At 51.9% G+C, this 27,734-nt stretch overlaps 1 protein-coding gene across 2 annotated transcripts in view; it reads right to left on the bottom strand.

Moving 5' to 3' along the window:
• RASSF5 (Ras association domain family member 5) overlaps nucleotides 1–27,734 on the bottom strand; it is a 66,505-nt gene that overhangs the window by 14,937 nt on the left and 23,834 nt on the right. The window contains exon 2 of one of the 2 annotated variants that reach the window (XM_030303508.1): nucleotides 27,406–27,527. In XM_030303508.1, the coding sequence (XP_030159368.1) occupies nucleotides 27,406–27,527 (122 nt within the window). Of the gene's footprint in view, nucleotides 1–13,565; nucleotides 13,840–27,405; nucleotides 27,528–27,734 lie in introns of those variants that run through there. The other variant, XM_030303509.1, reaches the window with a different exon arrangement.

Here is a 27,734-nt window from a genome sequence, read left to right as displayed (position 1 = left end):
GGGGAGTGTGAAAGGCACCTTGGGACACGAAAGCGGCCGGCCACGGCCCCCGTCCTGGGGAGCGCACAGGCTATCCGCGGAGGGAAGACAGAGATGCGCGCACCGTGAACACCAGACAGCAGGCGCCGTCCGCGCAGAGCCTCGGCGCTTCTGGGCAGCCAGATCAGCTCCGCGTGTGCGCACGTGATGAAGGCCATGCCAGCGGGCTCCCCGGGCGGCCGGCGTGTCCTGGAGCCCGCGCACAGTGCCCCTCACTGAGGTGGCCATCTCAGTCTACGAGCAGGGGCGGGTCCTCTGGGGTGAGTCAGGACCAGAGAACATCAGCTCCCCGCGGGCCTTGGAGCCGCAGTGACCTGGGTTCAAGCCCTGCGGCGCCTCGTTATAATAGCAAAAATCGCCAACAGGGTTTCGCAGTCACAGTCTCATTTCATCTTTGCCATAACTCAGTGAGGGCGGTGTGTTATTACCCAGAGCCCCTGCTCCTCACCGCCAGACCACACCGCCCTGCACGACTGGCTTGCCCTCAGTTGTCTGTGCACGTGGGCAAGTCAGCGTCCCTGAGACTCGGATTTCCGTCTGAGAAACGCAGGTAACGAGGCCTTCTCTACCCACTTGTCGCGGGGATGAAATGAGATTGCACATCTGGAAGCGCTTAGCACAATGCACGCATAGAGTAAGCACTCGAGAAACAGCAGCTAGCGAACCATCATCGTAACCGTCGTCAGCGGCAGCGGTCATCGGTCTGGCAGGGCAGAGGAAAGGTTGGGCGGTGGGGCTGACTCAACGTGGGAGTCCTCTTGCCTTAACCTTGATCTCCTGACAGGCCCTTCAGCCAAAGCCAGGTTGTGACTCTGTGTGTCCTAAGCACTTTTGTCTTCAGTGCTATGGGGCCCCTCTTCCACCATTAAAAAAAACAAAGATAGGAAATTTTATTTTTTGATAGCACTGATATCAAGAAAAATATATTATTATTATATAGAAAACAAAAGATTTCTTCCTCCTGATTTTAAAAGAAATCAAAACACTTTTGTGGGCCCTTAAAGTATCGCGGGTCCCTCTGGCACCATAGGCCACCGTGTCTCGTGAATAAGTCAGCAGTGCTTTCAACGCCGGAGTCCCAGGTAGGGTGACCTGGAACTGAGAGTTTTCTTGGGATGCAGGACCTTCAGTGCTACAATCAGGACAGTCCCGGGCAAACCAGCATATTTGGTTACCCTAGTCCCAGGGACCCCTCGCAGGCCTAGATGGACTCCCTCCCTCTCTTTTCCTCGCCACTGTGGGCCCCAGGGACACTATTTGCTCTTCTGCCCTCTGGAACGCTGCACGTGTACTCTGCCCTGGAGGTCTTCCTGACAGTCCCCCCGCACCCCTGCCTGGCCACCCCTGCCTGGCCGTGGCCTGGACACAGTGGCCTGGCTGCCTCTGCCAATCAGCTCACATCCCTGCAGCTTGATAACAGAAGGCAAGCTCCCTGAGGACAGGGACTGCTCTGTTCACTGATGTAGCTCCCCGGACAGTGCCTGGCAGACGGGAAGGGCTCATTAAACATTCGCCTAATCAACTGAATAAAACACAAAGAAGTAATAAGACACACACGTGCACGCACACACGTGTGCACACACACATGCACACAAATCCCCAAACAAATACGGGAAGATTCAAAGGTTCCAGAATTGCATAAGGCTCCTATATCCTAGTCCACGGCATCTACTGACTTGTGAGACAATAACTGGGAATCAGAGGAGACCCCCGTAGATGATGCAAACCCCTTCCATCTCTACTCTCCCCTGCCGTGGGCCTTCCTGAAGCCCCCTTTTCAGCTCAGAGGTCTCCAGTGTGAATCCAGGCAGAAGGGGGTGACACCCATTCTACTTCAACGGCCACAGGAGTTTTCCCTTGGGGCATTTTCTCATGCCTTTGGGGTTCCTAGGGCAAGAGAAGGTCTTTCTCCAGGTTAGTTTTCCTCACTGGATTTCCATCTAGGTCCCTGTCCCCTCACCCAGCCTCACCTAGGTCAGCCTCCTTTCCGTCTCCCTGCTTCCTTAGTTTGGCTCCAAAGCCAGCGACTGTACCTTTTCCATCCCTGCATTCCCAGACCACCCAGAAGCAGAGAGCTGTGGAGTGAGACAGGGGTGATCCAGAGCACTAAGCAGTGAATCAGGGATGATGGTGGGTAGGGACTGAGTGGGTCTCACTACCCCGTCCCAGACTCCGGTCTCTCTGAAGGCTGGACCCTGCTCTTTCAGAAGCAATGTAAACAAGATTCCATTTATCATATGTCTGACAAAGGACCACTACCCAGGACATATAAAGAACCCCAACAAGCCAACAACAACATGGAAAAAAGACAATTAAAAAAAAATGGACAAAAGACTTGAATAGGCATTCTCCAAAGATATACAGATGGCCAGTAAGAACATGAAAAGATGTATCAACATCACTAATCATTAGGGAAATGCAAATCAAAACCACAACGAGATGCCATCTCATGCTCATTTTAGGATGGCCATTATCAAAAACACAGAACATACAAAGCGTTAGCAAGATTGTGGAGAAACCAGAAGCCTGTGCATTGCTGGTGGGAATGCAAAATGCTGAAGCCGCCTGGGAAACAGCATGGCAATTCCTCAAAAAATTAAACACAAAGAATCATCATATTATCCAGCAAGGCCACTTTTGGGCATACACCTGAAAGAGATGAGAATAAAACTTAAACAGGTGTTTGGACACTCATGTTCACAGCGGCACTATTCACACTAACCAAAAGGCAGAAGCCACTCACCGATGCACACACGGGTAGATGAACAAAATGTGCTGTAGACATCCAATGCAATGTCATTCATCCGTAAAAAAGAAGGAAATTCTGGCACATGCTGCAACGTGGATGAACCCTGAAGACATTATGCTCAGCGAAATAAGCCAGTCACATAAAGACAAATACTGTATGATTCTAGTTACGTGAGGTTCCCAGAGCGGTCAGGTCTACAGAGATGGAACGCAGAATGGCGGCTGCCAGGGGCGCTGGGGGGAGGCAAACGGGGGGCTTCCGTCTACTGGGGACAGAGTTTCAGCCGGAGAAGATGGAAAGTTCTGGAGATGGACGGTGGTGGTGGCTGCACAACATTGTGAATGTGTCTCATGCCACGGAACGGCACACATAAAAATGGTTAACATGGTAAATTTTATGTAGCATATATTTTATCACAATTAAAAAAAAAAAAAAAGAGGATTCCAAGGGCAGAGGAGCCTGGAGGCCTTGTAACTGGCCTGTTTCATCTGGTTCCCATATAGTTGGGAGCGTCCCTTACTTTCTATATTCCAAGCAAGTGAGGAGTCGATCTCACTTCCAAGCACGTAGGCCCCATCATCCTCCAGGGGCCAGGCTCTCTTCCTGGCCACAGGCCACTCTCCTGCGTGCACTAACAAAGGGCAGGACACTAGGGCTGATCCAAACAGAGGAGCTCTGCAGCGAGCGGAGGGTCGTAGAGCTTCCCAGGTGGCTCTCTAGAGAGGCGCTCAGGCACACAGAAGCCTGGGTTTAGAGATCTGAAGGAGTCTTGGGACGAAAAGGCCCAAGCACCCCCATTCTGAAGCAGCCGGAGTTGTCAGGTGACCCAAGTAGCGGCTTGGCAAGCCGGCTGGTGCTGGGTGCTGGGGCCTCTTCACCAGCCCACACGTGTCCTCTTGTCACTGTGCTGCCCGCCTGGCTAACCCCAACCCACATCGATGTTGGGGACTAATCTGTGATACCGAAACGTGTCTTAGGTGATTATTAAGTGACTCTGAGTCTTCTCAAGTGTGTGTCCTCTCACTGTGTCACGCAGCCTCGGGGACAGGGATGTTCGGTTTCCTCCCCCTCCTGAATGGCCGGGCAAAGAGCACCATCCTCAGAAGCTCCAAGATGGGTGCTGCCGACATGGGGTTGCATCGGTAGGCACCTTTGGGCCTCACTGCTGGGGCTTCAAGTAGGAAAATTCTGGAAAGAGCTTTAGGAGAAGCGGCAGAGCTTAGGGGCTAGGAGTTCTGGCATTAGACTTGGGCCTGAATCCTGGATCTGTCCCTTAGTACTGCATGACCCCTTTGGTACCTCAGTTTCCCCACTGTCAGATGGAAAGCACAGATGGTTGTTGCGAGGATCAACTGAGCCTGCGCACGGAAAGCACCTGCCACCACATCGGGGCCCAATAATTCACTGTCGCTGTTATACATTCTAGCCATTTGCCAGGAGACCCCCTCCTGGTCTTTATACCTCCGTGCACCCCAGTCATGAACCCCACATCCCCATGTCAGAATTCATCACCCATCTCCATGTCTTTTATTATCCCAAGCTGGGGAGTTCTCCTTGGGGTCCCACAACCAAAAGTTGGGCCCTCCTTTAGCGCTTATTCTTCACTGGAGGGCCAAGTCACCCATTGTACAGAAGGAGAAAGTAAGGACTTGAGCGGTGAGCCTGCTTCCTGAGGTCACACACAGTGAAGGCTTGTGGCTTGGGTTCCCAGGCCCAGCACTGATTCACCTGCCCACGTCACCTGAGCCAACAGAGGATACTCGAACTACCAGGACTGCCAAACCAAGGTCTCCACTTGCTTAGAATTAAACTGGGAAATTAAATGAGAAGTATGTTGGTTCTTTCCCCTGAACCTGCCTCTCTCCACAGCTGAAAGGCAGAGAGAAGAAACCCATCACAGAAGGCTCTCCCGCCTCCTCACATGGGCCCCTGGGCGCCAACCCTCCCCCTCCCAGGCCCCACATGAGGAAGGACCACACCAACTCCTGCCAGCAGGTGCCAGGGCCTGGTTGCTTAGTGACCCAGCCCTGCCTGCCCTCATCCTCCAGGGCAAACAGCTGAGCAATCACAGATGGGTTGGAGAGGCCGCTCTATGTTTGGAAAGTTGTCCTTGCATTTTCTGCTCACTCAGTGAGATTTTTCTTTTCACAGTTACTGGAAAAATCCATCGATTCCACATCCAGAATCTGAGCAAGCTTCCCTTGAAAACAGTCTGGGAGATCAGCTTTCACATACCGTGCCCTAAAGCGTTTGCGCATGGGCCCTCCGGGGAGCCCCTGCTGCCTCTTTGGGCTCTCTTATTTAGAAGGAAGATCCAAGCCCACCCTTCCTTACCAAATGTCCATCAAGCACCTACCACGTGCCGAGGACACAATGATGACCAAGATGTGGTCCTTTGTCCAGAAAATTACAGCCCATCAAAAGGAGGAATAGAAAAGATATGCTGGTGTTTGGGGAGCACAGAGAAGTGGGCACAATGGGAAATGATCTCTAGACACCCTAGACCCACCAGCTTCCACATTCTCCTCACGAACCCACACCTCCCCCGCGTGCGTGAATGTAGACATTAGCCCCGCCTACCACCTCGCCTCGTGTTCCAGCCAGTGGAGACCTGCCTCACATTCCCCACTGCAAGGTCAGAGCCCTGCAGACCCGGCTCCTGCCTGTCATCTACATCACAGTGCGGGGGACCGTTCTACACCACTCTTCACACTGGGGGACCGCCAGGCAATGAGAAGGACACTGAGGGGCTCACGAACTGGAGGTTGATGCAATGGTGATAGCGGAGTATGGTGAGCCAGATTTCCCAAGACCAGAGCAGGAAGAATTGACCCGGATTTCAGGGAACTAGCTGAATGAGAACCCCCGCTTCCTACGGGGTGTCAACAGAGTTTGAGATGGGTGACTGGAGCTCATTTGGAGCTTTTCAAACTCGACTCTCACCCAAAGCGCCAAGTGTGTAGTGGGAAGAGCACGTGTCTTGGAGTGGGACGAATGAGGGGTGGGGGCCTCCCCCTTGGCTAGCCCTCTTTCACATACGACCTCATTGAAGGTGTCAATCTTTTAGCTTGACAACAACTGAAATTCTGCCTGTGTGGTCTGTCAGGAGCAGTTGGCACTGGGCTGCTGCCCTCCCTACACTCACAGTGCCCCGTGGAGCAGGGATCCAAGCAGCTGGAATCGCGTTGTATGGCACCTCGGGCAAGGAAGGGCTGAAAAATGAATTGGAGGAGGATGGCGGGAATGAGTACAGCTTCCCCTCCCCTGCCTGTGCTGGATTCCTTGCAGGCCTGCTTGGAAACAGGGGAAGGGCTGCAATGACTCCTGGCAGTCTGCTCCAGCTCGGGGAGTATACGCCTTTCAGAGGTCAAGGTAATCTCCTGCGCCCCTCCCAGCGGCTGCCGCAGCCCCATCACTGCCAGTCTGCTGCCAGCCTGCCCTCACCACCTCCTAGGCTATTCATGCCCAAACCCCTTGATCCCGGGAGCCGGCCCCTCCAGCTCCCGGTCCCGGGAGCGGCTGCCACATCCTAATGAAAGTCATGTGTCACGTGCAGAGTGTCTTCCACCTGGCCGTCCCTCCGCCCAGCGGCCCCCACCCATCCAGACACTTCATGGATGAGGAGGGGAGGAACTAGGGTCTGTTGCACAACATCGGTCTGTAAGTGCAGAGACTGAGTTTTATCTGTCCTTGTCCTCCTCACCCCTGGCGCTCAGTGCTGAAAGTTAAAAACACAATAGTTTGACTGAGGCCAGGTATTGCAGGGTTTGGGAGGCTATATAAAGAACCAGAGCCAAGTGTGGGCTTCACTCTGGAAGCAAGGAGGAGACTCGGAAGGCTTCGTGATACCAGATGATATGCCCCTGGCAGTCGTAAGCAGGGTGTACAAAAGGGGAAGAAACGGGACGGAAAGCAGTTGGGTAACTTCCAGGAGTATACAGGTGAGAGGTGATGGTCACCCAACACAGGGCAGGGGACAGAAAGGAGAGGTTTGGCATCTGCAGCACTGGAGGCAGAACCCACAGTGACGGAGTGGACAAAAGGGAGGAGGGGGAGACGCCGGGGTTTCAAAGGTAGGTGACTGCGAGGGTGAGGCAGAGATACCAAGAGAAATCAGTCATGGGCAGAACTATGAGTTGTTTCCGGATATATTAAATTTTAGCTGTCCAAGGGGCATGGGAGCCCTCCAAAAGGCTACAGAATATTTGGTTCTAGACCCAGGAAGAGAGATAGATGGGGGACATAGGCTGGAGAGTGTTAAACTAAGCTAAGCTGGGGTGGAGCGGGAGAAGAGAAGAGAGGACAGCACCGCGGACAGAAGCCACAGGCCCAGTGATCCAGAGTTTTCTGTCCCTACAGCTCCCTTTGTCCTCCTGGCCCTGAAATTCAATGCTCCTGATTCTTGGCAAAGTTATCCTGTCCTTTTTCCTCAGGGAATATATGCCAGGCCAGGCCTGGGTCCCCACTTTCTTTTACAGGTAGACTGAAGAGGAAACCAAGGCCCTTAATGAGGACAGGCCTGGGTCCTTCATACAGAAGGATCCCAAAGCCAGAAAGTACACAGGTGTGGGTTACCTGATGAGTCGAGAGTGGAAGACAGAAGGGAACCCAGGCTCCTGGGAACCCAGCCTGAGCCCAGTGGGGCCACCCTCCCAAGCTCACGGGCTGGAAGCTGGATCTAGAGTCCAACCTGACATTGTGAACTAAGAGCTGGAATTTGATTCTCGTGTGTAATCTTTCTTCCTTTCTCCTTAACTGCCTGGATGGATGGATGTGGCAGGTGCCCCAAATTGTAACTGGAACTGCTCTACAGGGAAAAGCCAGCTGAGGCAGAGTAAATGGTCTCAATTTGTGAAGAAGGAAGGGTGGGCCGGAGGGGAGGCATCTGGACACAGAGGTGAGGATGTCTTGAGTCCCAAGTAGTCGTAGAGGAGGGGCCTCCGGGGTCAGTCATGTAGGCCCTCTTCCTGCCCCCATGCCGGGGAAGCCCTTACAACTTAGAGCTTAGTCGTCAATACCTAAACTCCATGAGAAGGTGGTGAGAAGGGTCTGCTGCCGTGCAAAGAGGCGAGGGACTCTTGGGGAAGAAAATGAGGACATGCTCCTCCCACAGGTGCTGTCGTGGGAAGGACAATGAAGGTCCCAGCCTGGAGGGATGAAGAGACTTGGCCACAGCTCCTCAGTTACGAGCTGCAGCGGGGATGACAAGCCAGGACTTGGCTCATGGGTCTGTGCTGTTTCCACTCCAGCACGTGCCGGTCACGACGGCAAAAGGCTGCCACTCCAGCAGCCTTGTTTGGCAGGTCGTAGGGAGAACAATGGGGCCCCAGGGGCCCCGAGGCCTCGGTTCTGTCGCTACTTAGCTGTGTGGCCAGGGACAGATCCTTGTACCTTCTGGCTTCAATTTCCAGCCTAAGAACCTCTCTGGACTCTGTGATAAATGCCGTCTCGTATTTCAACTGAAGTTACTAAATATTTCCTAAATAGGTGGTTCCTAGACTTCAATAAATAGGCTCATCACCCGGAGGAAGGCAGGTTTGAGGGTGGTCCTACTTCCAAAGATTCATGACCCAGTAAGTCTGAGGTGGGGCCCGCGAATCTCCACTTTCAAAACGTGATCCAAAGGGCGCTCCGAGGCAGGGGGCTGGACCACCTGGGAGCAGCACTGGGGGCTTCCGATGCTGCAGAGGAGTGGAGAAGCGCTGAGTAAGGAGAAGCATCTGTCCTCAAGGAGCTGCCAGTGTAGCAGGGGGAGACAGGAGCTCATCCCGGGAACGGCATATCCGTGGTGACAGATGAAGGAGAGGTACAAGACTGGAGAGACAGCTATGGCCCGTCCCCAAGAAAGTATGAGCAGAACTTCCAAAGGCGGTTGCGCAGAGAAGGTGGGAGGAAGGGTGCGTGCAGAGACCGCTGAATGCTCACTACAGCCTCTTCCTCTGCCACCTGGGCTCACAGCTGTACTTCATTTCCCAACCTCCCTCGTGGTCAGGTGCGGCCATGTGACTGAGTTCTGGCCAATGGCGTGTGGGTGTAAGAAACACACCATTTCCGGGCCTGGCCCACAAAAATCTGCCATGTGTTATCCTGAGCCCCCACCTGCCAATGCAACTTGACTTAAAGTGGGGGGTGGGGTGGGAATAAACTGCTCTTGTGTTCCATGACTGAAAAACAGGGGCCGTTAGAACCTTTAGTCTCTCCTGATGTTACAGGATGCCGGAGAGAAGACCCAGCAACTAAACCTAACCAGCACTTGGACAGAACTCTATTTCTGAAACCAGTGCTTGGTGCTGCATTGCAGCTGAAGGGGATGTGACTGGCGGTCTTAGAAGGCTTTCCATCTTCAAGGAGAAAAGCAACGCTGGGAAGGACCAGAGAAGGTAAATGGCAAAGAACTCCACGGGAGGGGGATACAGCCTACGGACTAAAAGGAGGGCTATCCTGGGGCTGGGCCGGCATGAAACATCTTTTGAGGTTCGCCTTGGTCTGTGCAGCCTTCTGAGATAGCACCTAAAACAATGGTTCTGAAGATTCTTATTTTTATTTCTATTGCTCACATTTGGAACACATTTATTTTTAGTATTCTTTTCTCTTATGCCAAGAAGGGCAGGGGCAGGGGCTGTGTCTGCTGCTGGCAGAGTGATGGGTATTTCCCTGACTGGTCATCAGGGTTGGCTGACGTCCCTGGAGTGCCACAGAGGCCCCGTCCAGGAAGGGGGTGACGGAGGAGAGGAGGTGTGAGGAGATGAGACCGAATGCAGGAACAGAACCAGAGGGGCTTCTACTCCGACCTCTGTGAGCCCCTTCCTCTGTGCATCTGCCTTGAATGTTTTAAGGATCAGTGGTGTCAACCCAGACCAGAGAAAACCTGAGGGTGCAAGTGGAGGAGGATGGGAGTGTGTCCCACGTGGGCTTCAGGACATTTAACCATCGACAGAGTCAACCCTCTGCTCTCCATAGCCACAAAGAAAACACACAACAAGCAGGATTTTAGGATAGACACCAAAAAGAACTTGTACATGATTAAAGTTGCAAGATCTTGCAACTGATGGCAGGGAACTCCCTGCCAGTTCAATGCACAGTCAATGTCCCCTTGGCTAGTGTGCCTTATGGGATGGAGCCTAAGGTTGTTTGGGTCTTTCCATTTTGTAGGAGGCTCTGAGAGGACAAGGACCCAACACTGTCCTGGCTCATTCACTGAGTGAAGAGGATGAAGCATAGCACCTGACAAGGAGTCCAAGAAGGGTGTTACTCCTGGCCCCACCTGGTCACACATGTGGCCTCGTGAAGTCCTCCCATCCCTATGGGCCTCAGTTTCTCCATCTGTAAAGTGGGGCACCACACCAGATGGATCCCTTTCAGTTCTGACACTCTGCAAGAAGTAGGCTCCGTGTGTTTTCGGAGCAGCCACCCCGATGTATGGGGTGGCCCCAGTGTCCTTGGATCCTGGAGCCTGCTGAACATGCAAGGAGAGCTCAGAGGCCAAACCCTAAACTGCCGCCACCTGTGGGCATTTGGAAACCTGGCGGGTGGAAGCTGGCCCCACTTCCAGGGTCAGACCCCAGACAGGAATGAAGAAGCAGATGGCAGGGATGGCCAGAGGGCCTGCCTTCACCGTCACCGGCCCTGCACTGTCACATGCTGCCTTTTGTAGGACTAATGCAGAAAAATCTCAGGGTCAGGAGGCAAGAGATGTAGGTTCTAACCCTGGGTCCATCAAAAACTTGCTGCATGACCTTGGACAGGCCCCCACCCCTCTAGGCTGCAGAATGGTAGACTGGGGTGGCAGGGTGCACCTTGCCAGGCACACACGTGGGTGCTCCCTGAAGCCTCCAAGGAGCCTCATTTGGACACAGAAAACCCAAGGAAATGCAACCTAACTGTGCTCAGGCAAGGGGGACAGTCCCTGGACAGCACGGCCTCACCTCCTGAAGCTGCCCAGTGGCCATGTCTCTCAGAGGCACAGCTCCCCAGGCAGCTGCCATTTTCTGCAAGAGCCCAGGGCTCGGTCCCCTTTCTCTGCTGCAGTCTACCTTCAGGTGCCTCCTTTCTGTGAAAGGGGAGGCTTTTCCCACTCCCTAATCTCCCACCAAAGGGGCTGGAGACAGGGACTCCTTGGAGGCTGGGCTAGTGACAACTCCCAGGTGGTGGCACCAGGAACAGCAGCGAGGCTTCCCCATGGCTTGGTCCCAGCCAGGCTCGGGCCAGCAGCAGATACAGGTTGTTCTGACAAGGCTATTTATAGCCGCTGTCTTTACCTTGCCTGAATGGGGGCCTTAGTCTCTCGGCCACCGGGAAACACACAAACACTTTCCGTGGAGACAGGAAAGAGGAATCCCCTTAGGCGCTCAGAGGCGAGCTCTGAGTCAGGAAAAAAGCATCATCGTTGGGGGTTAGAATGAGGTCGTGATTTGACAGATCTCTTTGAAACCTCTTTCCAAGAAGCAGGTTGAAGACAGAGCTGAAAATGTGATTAAAGGCAGAACAACACTTCGAAGGCTGAAAGAAGGAAACATTTGGATGAAGCTTCCTCAGTTCCTGAGTCAGTCACACACCCCTTGACAGACGGCTCCCTTTTCAGCCGGCGGGGCCACCCCAGGTCTCACTGCCAGGCAGAGGGTGCCCTGTCCCTCCCCGGAGGGGACTGCACTGAAGGCAAGTCCAGGCTGAGGAGCCCTGCCCTTGGGTCACAGATCTCATACAGTGGCTCGGCAGGGGCGAGGCTAGGGGGTGGGGGTGCCTACAACCCCTTCCTTTTGGAAGCCCTTCTCCATATCACCCTGTCCGGGGCTCACCCAGGAGTTTCTTAGAAGGGACTCCTGCCCCCCTGAGGGCTTCTGTGCTTGGGCAAAATGAGGCAGGGAGATATGCAGAGGCGTCATGATAGGGAATGGATTTAAGAACTAGACAGAGTAAAGAAAGAGCTGATGTGGGCGCCAAACCAAAGTATTTTCAGGACTGATGCTAGGAAGGAGTGTTGGGAGGCAGGGAGGAGGACAGGAGGCTGTTTGGGCCAACGACCAAGTCACCCACCACCCCCAACCCCACCCCAGCATATTTCCGTGTATGGTATTTCTATCTCTCCCAAGAAATACCAGAAATGGCTACCTCCTTCATTTGTCAAGTAAAAGAAACCTCAGCTTTGCAGTGCCTCTTCCTCCACCCAATCATGCAAAAAGCCCACCTTCTGGGACCAAGGGCTTACAGCCTGGCTGTAAGCAGCTAAACTTTGTTTTAAAAACAGGAACCATTTCCTTCCCAGGCAGCAGCAAAACTCGCTCGAGCAATGGTTGTACCTCAGTTGCATATCAGAGTTACCTGGGGAGCTTTTCAAAATCCTGATGCCCAGGCTGTACCCCAAGCCAATTAAGTCAGACTCTCCAGTTGTGGGCAGGTACCCTCATTTTCTAAAGCTCCCCAGTGTGTGGCTAAGGTTGAGAGCCACCGGTCTTAAAGACCCTAGACGGCTAGAGTACCTTCAGGGTGGGGGTTGGGGGGCAGTCCACACAATGAGGCAAGAACCCTAAAGAGAGAGCAGGACACCTCCCGTCTGCAACCACCCTGCTCTGCATGAGCCCTATCTACAGCTCTACCTGCTCCCGCCCCCAGCCCTCCAGAAACATCCCTGCTCTCCAGCCTCATAAAGGGGTGCCCCAGAAAGCAGGTGCTGGTTCCAGGGGCCTGTTTTAGTTGATTCCTTCGAACATTAAAATCAAAACCTTTCCTTTGGTTCTTGGGTATCCTCTCACAATTGAAAGGTCCAGTACATTTGTGTGATGTCAGAACCCAGCAAATGCAGGACCTACAGGCAAGATGAATTATTCACAAAGGAGGCCCCAGAGTCAGGCCTGGGGAAGTTTTTCGTGAATCTATCCATGTAAGACTGCTAAATTAATGATGAGCCTGCACACACCTGTGCAATTTAACAGCTCACTTCTGTCTACAAACAGTCTCTTTTAGGTAACCTCTCCAAAGGCTTGGCTTGGATCCCTCTCATCTAAATAACATAACAAATAAACAGAGCTCTGCCACCACTCCCACCAAGTATGTGGCAGATAAGTGATCTGTGGCAACTGGGAGGGTGTGGCCAGGGGCCTCAGGCATGCTGGGTGTCCAGAGTTGCTGCAAGAAGCACTAGGACCCCATTAGGAAACACATACACCCGCCCTTGAGGTTACCCCAAGCAAGCCAGTAAGTTAAAACGGTCGTAGGACAATGACGTAGAAGAGAAATTATAGTTTGCTTCTAAAAACTTGACGCACTTCTGCAAAGTTGCTAAAACTGTGTTTTAAGATGGTTCCTGGCTACCCACAATACGGAAGTTTCAACCTATGAATGTTTATCCTACCGGGGGCCATCCACTTTCCATCTAGAGCTTCAAAGCTCAGGTTTGGGGGGGTTAAATGAAAAAAAAAAAAAGTAGTTGCCCTGTCACCCTCCCCAGGCACAGGTAAGCAGGCTGCCAGACCCTGAGCCAGGCGCTGTCCCCAAGTCATTGAGAGCCATTTTGAAAAGGTCCAGGGACAGGAAATACTGAAAAGGGCAGTAAAAAGAGAACAGTGCTTGCTGGTGGTCCCCGAAGGGCTCCAGATCCAACCCTAGGTCGGCTCAGCAGACAAGTTCACGAGGGTCCCCCAGGGCAACTGGCCACCGGCAGTGGTAACGCATGGCTTTGCCTGTCGGCCAGGATGCAGGTTTCCCTTCCAGACCCGAGGTTATTCCCCCCCCCCCCCCCCCCCCCCCGTGAACGGCTCTTGCATTCGATCATTAGGTTTACCTTTGGAGTTTGTTTGGTCTGCACATTTCTGAAGAAGGTGGTCTTGGCAGTGAAGAAGCAATCCTCCAGTTCCTCCTCCAGGCTGCAGTACCCACTACTCATGCTGCTGTCCACCGTCATCTAGCCCGGAGCCCCGCGAGGCAGCGGGCGCGTGTGACCGGCCGGGCTCACGCGGCGGCCGAGGTTGGGGTTGGGGTCGGGGTCGGGGGGGGGTCCCCGCCCCGGGCCCCGCGGGGCGCGAGCTCCCAGCCCCGCCGGCGGGTGGGCGGTCACGGGGCCAGGCGCACCCGGCGCCGGCCGCCTGGGCTCTCAGCCCGGGCCCGAGCGGCTGGGGCTGCGGCGTAACCTGCGCGCTTCCCCGCGCGCCGCCGGCGCTGCAAGCTCAGGGGTAGGACGTGGGCGCCCGCCTCGCGCGCAGCGCTCGCCGGCTCACTCGGCATCTGCGGTTTCGTCCCCTCCGCCCCGAGCGCGGAGCGCCATCTCGACACCTCCTCCCCCTGCCCGCGCCTTTCCTGCAGCTCGCCCTGCGCGCGGAGAAGTCGGAAGCCACTTCCTCTCGCAAGGTTCCCCAAAGCCCTGCTCGGCTGTCGCGGCGCCCTTCCCCCGCCCGCGCTCCCCCCCCACCCCCACCCCACCCCGCGCCTCCCGCCTCACTGGGTGGCGCTGGATCCCGGGGCCAGGTGGACCTGGGGCACCAGAGGTCAGGTCAAGGATGCGGGGAAGGAACAGACCAGGACGCACCCGAGGGAGACACTTCCCTAGGTCTTTTCTTCATCCTTCTGGGAACAGCTCATTCTCATCACCCATGATGGCTCATGTTCACGGAGTAGAATGTGCTATAGGGTCGTCAGCGTCTCTCCTCCCTTCCCCCCCCCCCCAGTCCACCTCCTCATCCCACTCTCACAGCCCCCATTCACTGGGCGAAGGAGCCCGGTCAATCAGAGTGGTTAGAGAAGTAACCGGAGAAGAAGAAAATCAATATCTGTTCTGTCTGCAGAAGCAGCAATGTTTTAACTTGGAGACGCCAGAAGAAACTGCAGGGGCCCCACAAGCATATGCAAATCATATGCAAAGTTATGGCAACCTGGAGAGCAAGCCTCCCCTTCCACCCACACGCAGAACTTGGCCCTCAGGAAGACTCAGGATATCAAAGGAGTCTGCAGCCACCACCCAGGTTATTTGTGCACTTTCCTGACACTCTGGCAAGAGGGGTCTTTGCCAGTTCTTGTCATTCCCATCAAAGATGGCCCACGTTGCGGCGCCTGGGGGGCTCAGTCCCTTAAATGTCAGACTTCCGGTCATGATCTCATGGTTCCTGACCTCCAGCCCTGCATCTGACAGTGCGCAGTCTGCTTGGGATTCTCTCTCTCTCTCCCTCCCTCTCTCTGTCCCTCCCCTTCTCTCTCTCTCTCTCTCTCTCTCTCCCAAAATAAATAATAAAATTTGAAAAAATATATATATTTAAAAAAAATAGATGGCCGTGTACATTTCCCCATCAGACTAGATGAAGGGGACATCTTCCTTGACTAGGGCTTAACCCCAAAGCAATTAGGGCAACACCCCCATTATGCCTCAGACCACGTTGTACAGCAATAGTTCGAAGTACCATTGCTTGAATAACTCCTACATGTGCCAGGCCATTTACATGCAGTCTGCCATTTAACTTGCCCAACAGCCTTGAGGTAGAGATTATTATTCCCATTTTATGGATGAGGAAACTGAGGTTCAGAGTCATACAAGCAGGATATTTGTGCTGGTCCTCAGACCCAGGCCTATGCAACTCTAGGGCCCATGCTCTTAGCCGTTGTGATCTACAGCCTCTCAGCAGAAATGGGACTGTTCTGGTGTGCGTCTTGCCATCTTTCTGTATAATGCGGCCTGGAGTCCCAGGAAAGGAAAACAAAGCCTTCAGAGCCTGGAATGCTGGGGGCACCGTGCTGATGGAGTCTGATGGCCTGTGGACCCCAGAGCACCCTGAGAGTGGCTGAGAGGAGTTAACAGGATGCTCTGCAGGTAGGTTCACCTGGCTCTCCCTGCAGTTCGGAAACATCCAGTCCCAGGGAAGCACACCGGCTGGAGGGATAGACTCAGCCCCCAGATACCAAGCTGCCAACTCCTTTTTAAGCTCTCGTTATTTTTATGAGGAGTCCTCTCCCTCCCCCACCTTAGCCAAATCTGTCAGTGCTCAAGAGGGTTTCACACTGCAGCCCAATCTGGCTCCATCGTCCCACACAGTCTTCTTCCCAGAAGCCTATGAGTGCCTGGCAGGTCCAAACATGAGATAGCTGAGAGCTGGCACCCCCGGCCGGCCGCCTTGGGCTCAGGAGAAGGGTCAATACCCGTAACTGCCACCCTTAACAGGGAGATAATAAGTGCAAGCAAGCAGCTGGGGATGGGGGCTCGAGTGAGCTACAAGGTGTTTTGGGGAAAGAGCTGACATTTAATAGGGTTGAAGGTAGGTTCTGGCATTATCTGGAACAATCTTTTCTTCAACTGAGTATTTTATTTTTATTTTTTTAATGTATTTATTTTTGAGAGAGCACGAGTTGGGGAGGGGCAGAGGGGGCGGGGGATAGAGGATCCAAAGCAGACTCAGCGCTGACAGCAGAGAGCCTGATACAGGGCTTGAACTCACAAACCGTGAGATCACGACCCGAGCCAAAGGTGGACGTTCAAACGACTGAGCCACCCAGGTGCCCCTTCAACTGAGTATTTTAGAGGCTTTTTACTTACTTATTTTTATTGGAAGGAAGATTCCCCAGAGACAGTGGTTCAGGCAAAGGAATCTGGTATTGCCCTCACCAGTGCCTCCAGGTCCAATGCCAGAATGAGGAACGCTGCAGACAGGGGGGCTCTGCATGATCCGTGGGCCATCAGCAGCCTACCTGCTTTGTCCAGCCAGCAAAGAAACACACTTTTCTTTATGAAAGGAACCTTGTTGCTCAGTGGGAATCCAGTACTTAAGAAAACACAAGCCCCAGGTTCTTTGGGGGCCGCACTGTGTCCTTGGAGTCACGCAGAGACCTCTGGAAAGCAACTGCAATGCTACACATTCAAAATGCGCGATCTTAAGACACAGCTAGTAACAGCCTCTTTAAACGTCAAGCCAAAGTACCCCAGGAGTCAGCACGAGTCTCCCCTTGTGAGCAACGCACTAGCTGCCAGACGTGCTTAGGAAAAGTCCGAAGTGATTTTGTGTTCTTTTAGGGTGCTATTCTATGCTGTTCCAAATATTAAGAAAAACTGGTGTCTGAATAAGGCTTCTCAAAGCCTTTTTACCATTCATTACTTGGGCGGCTCTAGAATCTTGAAAGCAGGTATTAGACCCATTTTATAGACAGGAAAGTGAGGGAAGTAGCATGTTCCATCACAGCTCATACCTTCAAAGTCTCCTACCTCCTAGTTAGTGTCTTTCTCCACCCTGCTCCACCTGTCAGGGACCCTAGGCCTGGAAGAGAGTCATGAGTAAAGAAGTCAGCAACACAGAGACTGTGTTGTTCAGGACCCTGGGACTTTCTTCTGAAAGCTGCAAAGATCAAATATAATAGAATAAATTGGCCAGCCTCCAGGAGGAAAAATCTAGACTGAAGCTCCAGGGACCCTTAGAAAGGAAGATTGGATTCCTTTCAGTGTCTAATGACCCTGTCAGCACCTCTTCCCTACGAATAACCAACAGCAGTGACAACCTGACCAGAGGAGGAGAAGGGGGCAGGGGAATGGAAGAGCCTGAGCAGTAGCTTTTTAAGTCTCTGGGGTGAACACACAAAGGACAGGAACTGGCTGCTCTTGTCTCTGGACCCAGAAAGAGGGGTCTGGACCTTAGGTTGCAGGCTCTGGAGCCTTAAATCCATGGCATCGTGCTGGGGTTCAGAAAGGCCAAAGTGAAATGGTAAAATGGGTGACTTTCCTGCCTCAAAGCGTCAGATGATGAAAGACACTATTTTAAGCTTTCTTCCTTTCTCAGATGTGCTCCTGGCACGTGCCCAGATCCCCCTCATTGGATCCACTGCGTGGCTCTGTGTGTTCCAGAAAAGCTGTATCACAAGACTGGAAGTCAGGAGCTCTATGCTACCCCAGCTCAACTCCAGCTTGATATGGCATCTGGAGCAGCTTTGGACCTCAGGATTCTTCATCTGTCCCACTGAAGGGTGTCGGGGTAGAGATCAGATCTGGGGCCTTATGACCTGCCGACATATTCAGAGACTTAAAACCAGGGTCAGGTGCCTGCCACCCGACCCCTGAGACATATTTTGAAATTATTATTAGCCAGTATGTGCAGGCACCGTGCCGCTAACTGCATGTGCATCATTTCATTTAGTCCCTACAACAAACTGATGAGGAAGCTACACTTATTATCTCTATTTCCAGAGAGGAAAAGGAGGTTCAGGCAGGTTAAGTAATTTGCACATAATCATACTAATTAATGGTGAAGCCAAATCCACCCAGCTTGTCTGACTTCAGAATCAAGGTCTGGGACACCCTATAGTAGTATAAGGTGTTTACCCTTGTGATTGCTCTCGTAATAGCCATCCTGCCCGAAATCATAGCCCATCACAAGCCAGGAACTACTTTCCCAGTCCGCCTCTGCCCCCATCTTCCCTTTCGCTTGTTGAGGTTTCTCAGGGCCCAGCCACTGACCGTCTTCTCTTCCTACCCCTGCTCCCATAAGCCTGTATTCTCCCTAGGAGCTTAGTCTCACCTATGCCAATGGTGTCAACTATCCCTCACAGACTCGTGTCTCAGAATTCTCACCCTCCCAGGTAGCTCCCGGTGGCAAGATGCGACAGCTCACAGAATACCCAGCCCTTCCCTTGGAGCCTCACTGGCGATGGGCCCAAAATTCAGCTTATTATTCCCCGCCTCCCCCTCCACCTGCTCCTTCACATTTCCTAGCTCAATGAATACCATTAATGTAGATTATTGCAAAGCCTTCCAGTAGTTTCCTTTGTTTCCATCTCTGCCGTCTCCAAGCTTCCCGTACCCTTATCGCCAAGGTCACCGTTCTTTTTTTTTTTTAATATTTATTTATTTATTTATAAACTTTTTAAAACTTTTATTTATTCTTGAGAGAGAGAGACAAAGAGAGAGAGAGAGAGTGGGGGAGGGGCAGAGAGAGAAGGAGACACGGAATCCAAAGCAGGCTTCAGGCTCTGAGCTGTCTGCACAGAGCCCATGCAGGGCTCAAACTCACGAGCTGCAAAATGATGACCTAAGCAGAAGCCAGACACTTAACCAACTGAGCCACCTCGGAGCCCCTATTGTTTATATATTTTGGAAAGAAAAAGCATGAGCAGTGGTGAGGCAGAAAGAGGAAGACAGAGAATCCCAAGCGGGTTCTGCACTATCAGCACAGACCCCTACATGGGGCCTGATCCCATGAACCGTGAGATCATAACCTGAGCCAGAATCAAGAGTTGGACACCTAACTGACCGAGCCACCTGGGTGTCTCCAAAGTCACCCTTCTATACGAAGGTCTAATCATGACTGTTCTATCACAAAACCTTTTATTCAAATTTCAACTAATAGTTATTGAATAACTATTACTATAGTATACTAGACGATACTATACTATCACTGTACTATAATTATTACTATGCTATAATTATTATTATGTGTTGAGCTCTAATTGCTGATTCTTCCATCCATTCATTTAAGAAATATTTACTGGGCAGGGGCGCCTGGGTAGCTCAGTTGGTTAAGCGTTAGCCTTTGGCTCAGGTCACTGTGGGTTTGAGCCCCGAGTCAGGCTCTCTGCTATCAACATGGAGCCTGCTTTAGATCCTCTGTCCCCCTCTCTCTCTGCCCCTCCCCCCACCTCTGTCTCTCTCTCTCCCTCTCTCACTCTCTCTCTCTCAAAAATTAATAAACTTAAAAGAAAAAGGAATATTTACTGGGTACCTTCTACATGGCAAGTACCAGACCAGGAGTTGAGATTCAGGCCTGGATTAAACATAGTCTCTGCCTTGTCACCATGCACAGTCTAGTAGAACAACATGAAACAAGAAGTTATATTAGAGTTATCAAGCTCTTATACATTTCATATTCTCACTTGATCGGCACAGCCCTGCGAGGAAGTATTTTGCAGAGGAATAAACTGAGGCTCAGCGTGGTTAGTTTGCCCTAGTCACAGAGCAAGTAAATGGTAGAATCTGATTTACAGTCCAGACCCTCTGTATCTGACAATTTTCCATTACAACTGTCCTTCCTCCAACGACTCTCACTCCCCACTGCCCACAATAATGTTCCAAACTGCACCCTCCAAGTCGGTCCTTCAAGGCCCTTCACAGCACATGCCCGGCAGGCAGTTCATACCCATCTCCAGCTAGCATAGAGCACCGCTCATTGCAGCCGCACAAAATTTGATTCATGCTCCCAGCAGCTTCCCTGCCCTCTTGTGGTTTGTTCTACTGCTTTCTCTGCCTGTCAAAATCTTATGTCCTCCCCTCTTCCTGACACATATTTACCAGTAACGACCAGACCTCCCACACCTTCCCCATGCTTTTCAGAAGCAGCCTTTCCCAGATGCCCTCTCTGGCTTGAATCTTAAGAATGCCATCCTCCATCCTGAGAGTAGCATTTTACAGTATTAAACCAGCCGTGCAGAGCAGAGAGCTCTATTTCTCCTCAGGCGACTTCCTGTCATAAAAGGTAAGTGGTTACATACCATTTAGGTTAGACTCACAGGAGATTCACTGTCTCGCGGGTTCTAGCCCACACAGCACTTCTGTTGCTTGGCTAACAGCTTTGATAGGGCCCTTGCATTTAAAAACACTGGACACAGTTAAGTCAGGGATACCAAGAGGCACAGGCCCTGAAGAGCTCATGTCAGGTCCGAGTCAGACACAGGGAGTCTACCTTCTAGTTGTCCTCCTTTGATGAGACTAGAAAATCACAAAAGGTGTTTCTGATCAACAACCCTGCCCCCGACCTGCCCCTCTCCAGGCAAGACCAGTCCTCCATTAGCCAGGGCAGTGTGGTCACCAGGGTCAGACACAAACAACTCCTGCACTGTGACACGTAGAAAGAGGCCTCGCTGCCTCCTCAGAGACTCAGGACTGACCTGGCCCACCCAGAGGCCATCTCAGGCAGCCACAGTCGGGGTCGAGCTGTGAGGAACACGGGGAAATGTCTCCAGTACCTAAGGATTTCTAGAGAAATAGGTACTAGAGCTGTGTCCCTCCTCAGAGCCAGGATCTCAGGTGCCTCCTGGTTGGGAAGGCTTTCAGCTCTGCCTGATCAGAAACAAGCCGCATGGGTTGGACTGAGCTGGTCAGATAGGCCTTGGGGCGGCTCCTGTGAGAGGCAGCTGCCTAGTGGAAATGAATCACTGCCAGCTTTGGCTAACACTTCTGGCTTCTAGAGCATTGAAGGAAATCTGTGGAGGGTGGAGCAGCTGTCCCAAATGTAGCCAGAGTGGAACAGGACAGCTGGAGACTGGCTTTGGCACATGTGGGTGGGCTGGCAACAAATGAAATAAAATGGAAACATAAAATATATTCGATTTTCCAAAATAAGGCAGGGAAAAAAGAGGAACACAGAACAGAAAGGACAGATAGGAAAAAATAGAAACATGATAGACTTAAAATCTAATTATATCGATAATCACATTAAATGCAAATGATCTAAATAACCCAATTAAAGGGCAGAGATTATCCAATTGGATTTAAAAAAAAAACAAGATCCAACAATTTGCTGTCTACAGGAAATGACTTTTAACTATAAAGACACAAATAGCCTAAAAGTAAAAGGATGGATTAATAAGTATCATGCTCATGGTAATCAAAAGAAAGCTGGAGTGGCTATATTATTATTGGACAAAGTAGATTTCAGAGCGAAGAATATTACCAGGGATAAAGAAGGTTATTTCTTAATGATAAGGGGTCAATTCATCTAGAGAACATACTAATCCTAAATGTCTAAGCACAATAATGGAGCTTCAAAATTCAGAAAGATAGAACCATAAGGAGAAATAGGGTAATCCACAATTATAATTGGATATTTCAATATTTCTCTCTCAATAACTGATAAAACAAGTAGAAAGAACACATGATATACCTCAACAAATGTTAACTACTGTTGTTATCAGTCACAATTAAATGCGATAAACCTTTGTCGAGCATTTCGGAGGAGACCTAGGACCCAGAATCCACTGAGAAAGGTGCAGGTGTGTGTCAGTGTGTGTTAGGGAGCCTGAGCAGGGACAGACCCCGCCCCCAGGCTCTTCCCGTCTTGCGGCTGGCTCCCCCGTGTGGTAGTTCTGGGTTCAGCATGTGGCTGTTGGGCTCAGGGTTGGGGCAGGCCAGCATTCTGGAAAGGCAGAGCCCTGGGTAGACAGACAGCAGCGTGCCTGCTGTGGGAGGGAGCATGGGGCCAGGAGCCAGGAAACTCAGCTCTCCATGCCAGCTGAGTCACCTCGCATGGCTGCAGGGGCTGAGGGAGGCCATTCCAGCAGAGGCCCCGCTAAGGAGTGACAGTAGAGGGTGGGAGGTAAGGGTGCGGCAGAAAGGTATCAGCCAGCAACCTGTGGGGCTGATCCACTCTGGAGCTATGGAAGCCATCTATCTGTCCCTTTGGTGAGTGGGGACAGGGTCTTGGTCTTTCCATCTATAAAGGGGAGCCATACCTTGGGCCACAGGGGAGAGGACAATCACCAATCTTATAGCAAAAAGTGCCTGCCAGACCACAGTCACAGTGTCTCGGTTTCATGTCCAGGACAGTGGCCCATCTTTCTGGTATTTTGGAGAGTTGGCAGAGCCAGACCACGAAGGATTTCTGTGCTTGTCCAGATTTGGATTGATTTTGAGAGCCATGGGAAGCCACTGCAGGTTTTCATCACAGGGATGATGGGATAAAAAATCCAGGAGGGCCATGGGAGGCAACAGAGACAGAGACTCCTACTCCCACCCCTGCAAGGTGAAATCTCTCCCATGGATTGCCGGGAAGCCTCCAAGCCCTTGCTCTGCACTAACACACACACACACACACACACACACACACACACACACACAATACAAATAGGCTTGCCCTGTATGGACCATGGAGTGACTTACCTCCACTCTGCACTATTCCCTACGGTAAGTACATAAGGATCCATTCCTCCTTTGTTTCTTTTTTTTTTTTTTTAATGTTTATTCAGTTTTGAGAGACAGAGAGCAAGCAGGGGTGGGGCAGAGAGAGGGAGACAGAATCCAAAGCAGGCTCCAGGCTCCTAGCTGTCATCACAGAGCCTGACGTGGGGCTCAAATTCACGAGCTGTGAGATCATGACGTGAGCCGAAGTCAGACGCTTAACCGACTGAGCCACTCAGGCGCCCCTCCTTTGTTTCTTTTAAATTTTTTTTTCAAGTTTATTTATTTTCAGAGAGAGAGGGAGGGAGGGGCAGTGAGAGGGGGAAAGAGAGAATCCCAAGCAGGCTCCACCGTCAGCCTAATGTGGGGCTTGAACTCATGAACCGTAAGATCATGACCTGAGCCGAGATCAAGAGTCAAATGCTTAACCGACTGAGCTGCCCAGGCGCTCCCACCTCCCATCTCTCCTTTGGCTGAGTGCCTTAGCACTGGCTCAGATGGCTGGAATTTTCTTCCCAGCTGCCCAGGTTCTCTCCACGGTCACAGCCTCCCTTAGGCAGGGGCCAGACCCAGTGCACTGGTAATCGAAGCACTCACTGGATGACCTAAGAGACTAGCTTCTGTAGGCAGCATTTCCCACTGACGGCACCTAAAAGGATTTTAGAGCAGTGCCTGGCTCAGTAAATACATGTGGAAGGAATCTGAGGCAGTCCTTGGAAACACGTTGTTCTTTCAATTTTAGAGATTAAGAATTAATTGAATATGTGTCAGGGAAAAAATCCTCAGGACATCAAACCAGTGGTTCAAGGATTTTTAAATTTTCCTTGAACGCACGTTTTATCTAAGTTGGATAAAATGAACGTATTTAAAGAGCAATATTAAGGAAATCGTAGCACAGGAGGAACATGGGGATGGCCAGACTCCCACGTGTGGAAAGTGCCTGAGTGAGGGCCAGGCCGGGCTGTGTGCAGCCAGGAGCGGGAGGCTGGTTTCTGGGTGCTCCTGGCTCCTAGCTCCCGAAAGGGCAGGGGGAGGGGAAGGACCCTGGGAGCAGCAGGTGTAAACAGCTTCAGTGCCCGGCTGTGAGTGACCTGAGTGGAAGGAAGATCGCTTATGGTTTTGCTTGTCACCTGCGCATTCCATGCACCAACACAAGTGGCACCAGAGGCCACGGAGGCAGAGCTGCGAGGCGTCCCCTGGGCTACAGTGGGTTATGATGAGAATCAACAGTTGGGGCAAGAACTTCCACCCTCGGGGTCTGCTTCCGCAAAGGCAATGAAAGGCCTGGACCAAACTGGCAAACTCGAGCTCCATTGCGAGGGCACCGGGGCGTCCCTGAGGGTTTTTTGGGTTTTTTTTCATCACAGAGTGACATCTAGGAGTAAAGACCACCTGAAGCATAAAGTAATCAGGGCCTAGTAAAGGAACTGCAGCCATGCTGGCAATTTCTTGTGGTCTTTGGCCAATGCCAGCCATGTTCTCTGGGAATCAGGGTGAAACTGAAGAAGGGACCTGGGGTGGACACGAAGGGGATTTGCTAGGTCAACAAGAAGTGCCCAGGGAAAAAGTCACATATCACAGACGTCAGAGATCTCCAAGGAGAGATTCTAAAACACTCGTTTTGGGGCACTTGGGTGGTTCAGTCCATTGAACGTCTGACTCTTGATTTCAGCTCAGGGTATGATCTCATGGTCGTGGGATGGAGCCTCACATTTGACTCAGTGCTGAGCGCACAGCCTGCTTGAAACTCTCTCTGCCTCTCCTTCTGAACCTCCCCTGCTTGCACCCAGTCTCTCTCTGTCTCTCAAAAAAAAAAATAATAATAATAGGGGCACCTGGGTGGCTCAGTCGGTTAAGCGTCCGACTTTGGCTCAGGTCATGATCTCATGATTCATGAGTTTGAGCCCATGTCTGGCTCTGTGCTGACAGCTGAGAGCTTAGGGTCTGTTTCGGATTCTGTGTCTCCCTCTCTCTCTATGCCTCCCCTGCTCGAGCTCTGTCTCTGTCTCTCAAAAATAAAATAAAAGTACTAGGTTTGTGGTGGAGAAAGAACAGGTGGGCACCTTTCCTCTGTTTCTCCACTTGGGAGAGTCAAGCACAACCCACAGGGCCTGTTAAGTTTGCAGCTGGGGGTTCTGAGTCCATCTCTGCCCCCTCACACACCTACCCCTCTTCCTCCCTCCCTGTCTCCCTCTGGCATGGCAGAGAGAAGACAGCCAGAACCTTGGGATTACTGCTTTTCAAAGGTGGAGGCCAGATACTTATCTACAGGATGATCCCAACCATGTTTTGAAAAATGGATGAATATACAGGAAGAAAATGTAAAAATGTTAACTCACAGTGGTTCCTTCCAGACGGAAGGAAATCAATAATTTTCTTTTCCTTAAAGAGTTGCAAGGAGAAATGCCACCAAGCTGAGACCTCCCAGCAGCCATATGCCCCCAAACTAGCTGAGCTCAGACCAGGCCACAACAAAGCCTCCCAGGAAGACGGCACTGGCACATGAAGCTAGCTCTGCCCAGGTGACCACGTCAAGGTGAAAGAAAGCTCCATGCTGGTATTTAACTGAAAATCAAGCCAAGGCGGAAATCAGCATAAACAAGCCTTTTAGAAAAGGGGAGCGAGCCTGGAGCAGGGCCCAGGTTTTATTGATAGAAGGCTAGGTCCTGCCCTGGCTGTGCTGAAGCATGCAGTCGGGCCTGTCCAAGGCAAACATAACAGCCGACCCAGCCGGCCGGGAGCAAACCCCACTCCAGACTGTTTGCTGGCTGGGGGGCCGTTCAGCACCCACGTGGGACCCTTGGACCCTTCTGTGTGGTTCTGTGTGGCTCCTTCTCTATTTTACTGGTGGATGTACTCTAGACATTGGTGGATGAGTCTAGACTCAGCCTTGATGCAGTTTGCCACATGGTTCTGAGGTTGACTCCTCTTTCCAGCAGAGGAAAGAGGGGAGCACTCTGCTTCCGAATACTCAGACTTGGAAGCCCCTGTTTGCTGTTGACGCCCTGAGGGGGAGACAAGATACACAGCAAACTCCAGGGCCTGCCCACCACACTTGGGAGCTAGCTAAACTGTTCCAGGGAAGGGTTTCTAGACCTCCCCTGGGCCAGATAATTCTTTGCTGTGGGGGCCTGTCTTGTGTAATGTAGGGTGTTTGGCAGCATCCCTGGCTTCTCCCCCTAGATGCCAGTAGCATCACCCCAGTTGGGACAACCAAAAATATCTCCAGAAACTGCCATTTCTAGGAAATGCTGCTGCAGGGTGTGCTCTGTAACCCCCCTCCTCCATCTTGTAAGGAAAACCTTAGGCAAAATTCTGCATCGTTCGGCCGGGTTTGGGAGGTCTGACGTGCGCTCCTTCCTCCTCACTCCTCGTGGGGCATCAAGGCCTGGTTACATTCGGGCCGCACTAGAAACGGTTCTTATTCCAAAATGTGTGGAGGATGTACAGAATTTTTGTAAACATGTACCTTAGAACCCATTCGGTCTCGTTCTTATAGAAACATACATCATGTTTGCTTTCTAGCAATGCTTTCCCAATGGGAGAGAAGGGGTGGGGGAACAGCAGGAAGGCTGGTAACACCCACAGGCAGATCAGGTGACTAATCATGGCCAGAAAATGCCTGTGGATGGCTAGTCTCAGGAGCTGGGGCCCACTTGGGATTCCCCCGGGGCCACTGGTGTTCTCTCCAGGAAGTAACCAGTCATTCGGCACCTGTGTTGTCTCTCACAGCACCCTGGGCTTATTTGTTTAAAATCTCACTCCCCTCCTCTACCGCAAGCACAGGGAGGGCAGGCACCGTGTCTGTTTGCTTCATCACTAAGTCCTTGGCATTCCTGGGCCTGGCACATGGTCAACCCTAAAAACCTATTTCTTAAATGAATAGATGAACGATATCTGGGAACACTCCATACTTCCTTGACCAGCAACTCATACATTAAGGATCAGATCAAACGTCCCTGATGTCTCCCAACAGAAACAATTGCCTTGCATTCTCAAAACACTTGACTCGTGCTTCTTTTATTGCAACATGCATCAGAGTACATACTCTTGGGTTGTATTCTGTGTCCCCTGCCAGAATGTAAGGTCTCTGGGGACAAGCACTGTGAAGCACCATTTATTATCCCCACTCTCACCAGTGCTTGGCACACAATGGATACTCAATGAGGGCTCATTCAATGCAAGAATCAAAAAATCTTGTCCTGTCTCCATTCCAAATCCTAGACATCAAAGTTTGGGTGCCTCCTGACTCAAGAGCCTTGGCTAAACCCATGAACCAGAGGCTGCTTTGGGTATCGATTTCCTGGTTCTTGAACACAAAGCAAGAATATCCGCCCAGTCCTTCTAAAGTTATATCTAGGTTAGCAGGCTGACCACAGGGAGGAGGATATCCTGGAGGAGCCTCAGCCCCAAAATCCCCACTGCCCCAGGGCTATGAGGCTTCAAAGGACCTTCAGGAGCCTTCTCTCCTTCCTGCCCTCATCTATACCCACACCTCTAGCTTGAAGCCCTCGGCCAAAGCAGGCTCCGTGCTTGGAGAGCACTGAAGAGCACTTCTGAGTGTCTACACAGTTCTCTGTGTCACTGTTCCTGTTCCATCATCCCAGGCCCTTGGAAAGGAGTGTGTCTGGCCAGGAGGAGACCCCAACATCCAGCACGCGTGCGGTATTCATGCCACCTCCTGCTGACCAGAGCTCCCGGGCAAAGAAAGTGGAGTCTAGGACACCAGAGGAAGCTGTTCCCAGCCCGGTCCCTGAGCTTTGCTGCCTACCTGGCTGAAGACTGGAGTGAGGGTGCTTTCTGGAGAGGGTCTGTCCTGGGATGGGCCTCCCTGCTGACTGCAGTCCAGCTGGATCAGATGGCGGCACTCCGGGTGGCAGGTGAATTTACAGTCTGGAGGGAAAGAAGCACCAGGGGATTAGGAGTCAGGCAGGATTCTATCCACTTCCACCCGGAGAAATACCCTGGGAGATGGCGTTTCGCTCCAGGAAGGAAAACCGTGAAGGAGAGAAGTGGAGCGTGGGAGGACACCTCGGTGCCACAGGGAATGGCTGGTGACGGGTAATGCGTGTTTTATGCGTTTGCAAACTGTTCTCACCA

The sequence above is a fragment of the Lynx canadensis genome, chromosome F1 (genome assembly GCF_007474595.2).
Source record: "Lynx canadensis isolate LIC74 chromosome F1, mLynCan4.pri.v2, whole genome shotgun sequence".
Classification (NCBI taxonomy): Eukaryota; Metazoa; Chordata; class Mammalia; order Carnivora; family Felidae; genus Lynx; species Lynx canadensis.
The sequence above is the reverse complement of the archived record's forward strand: the minus strand, read 5'-3'. Positions and strand labels throughout refer to the sequence as shown.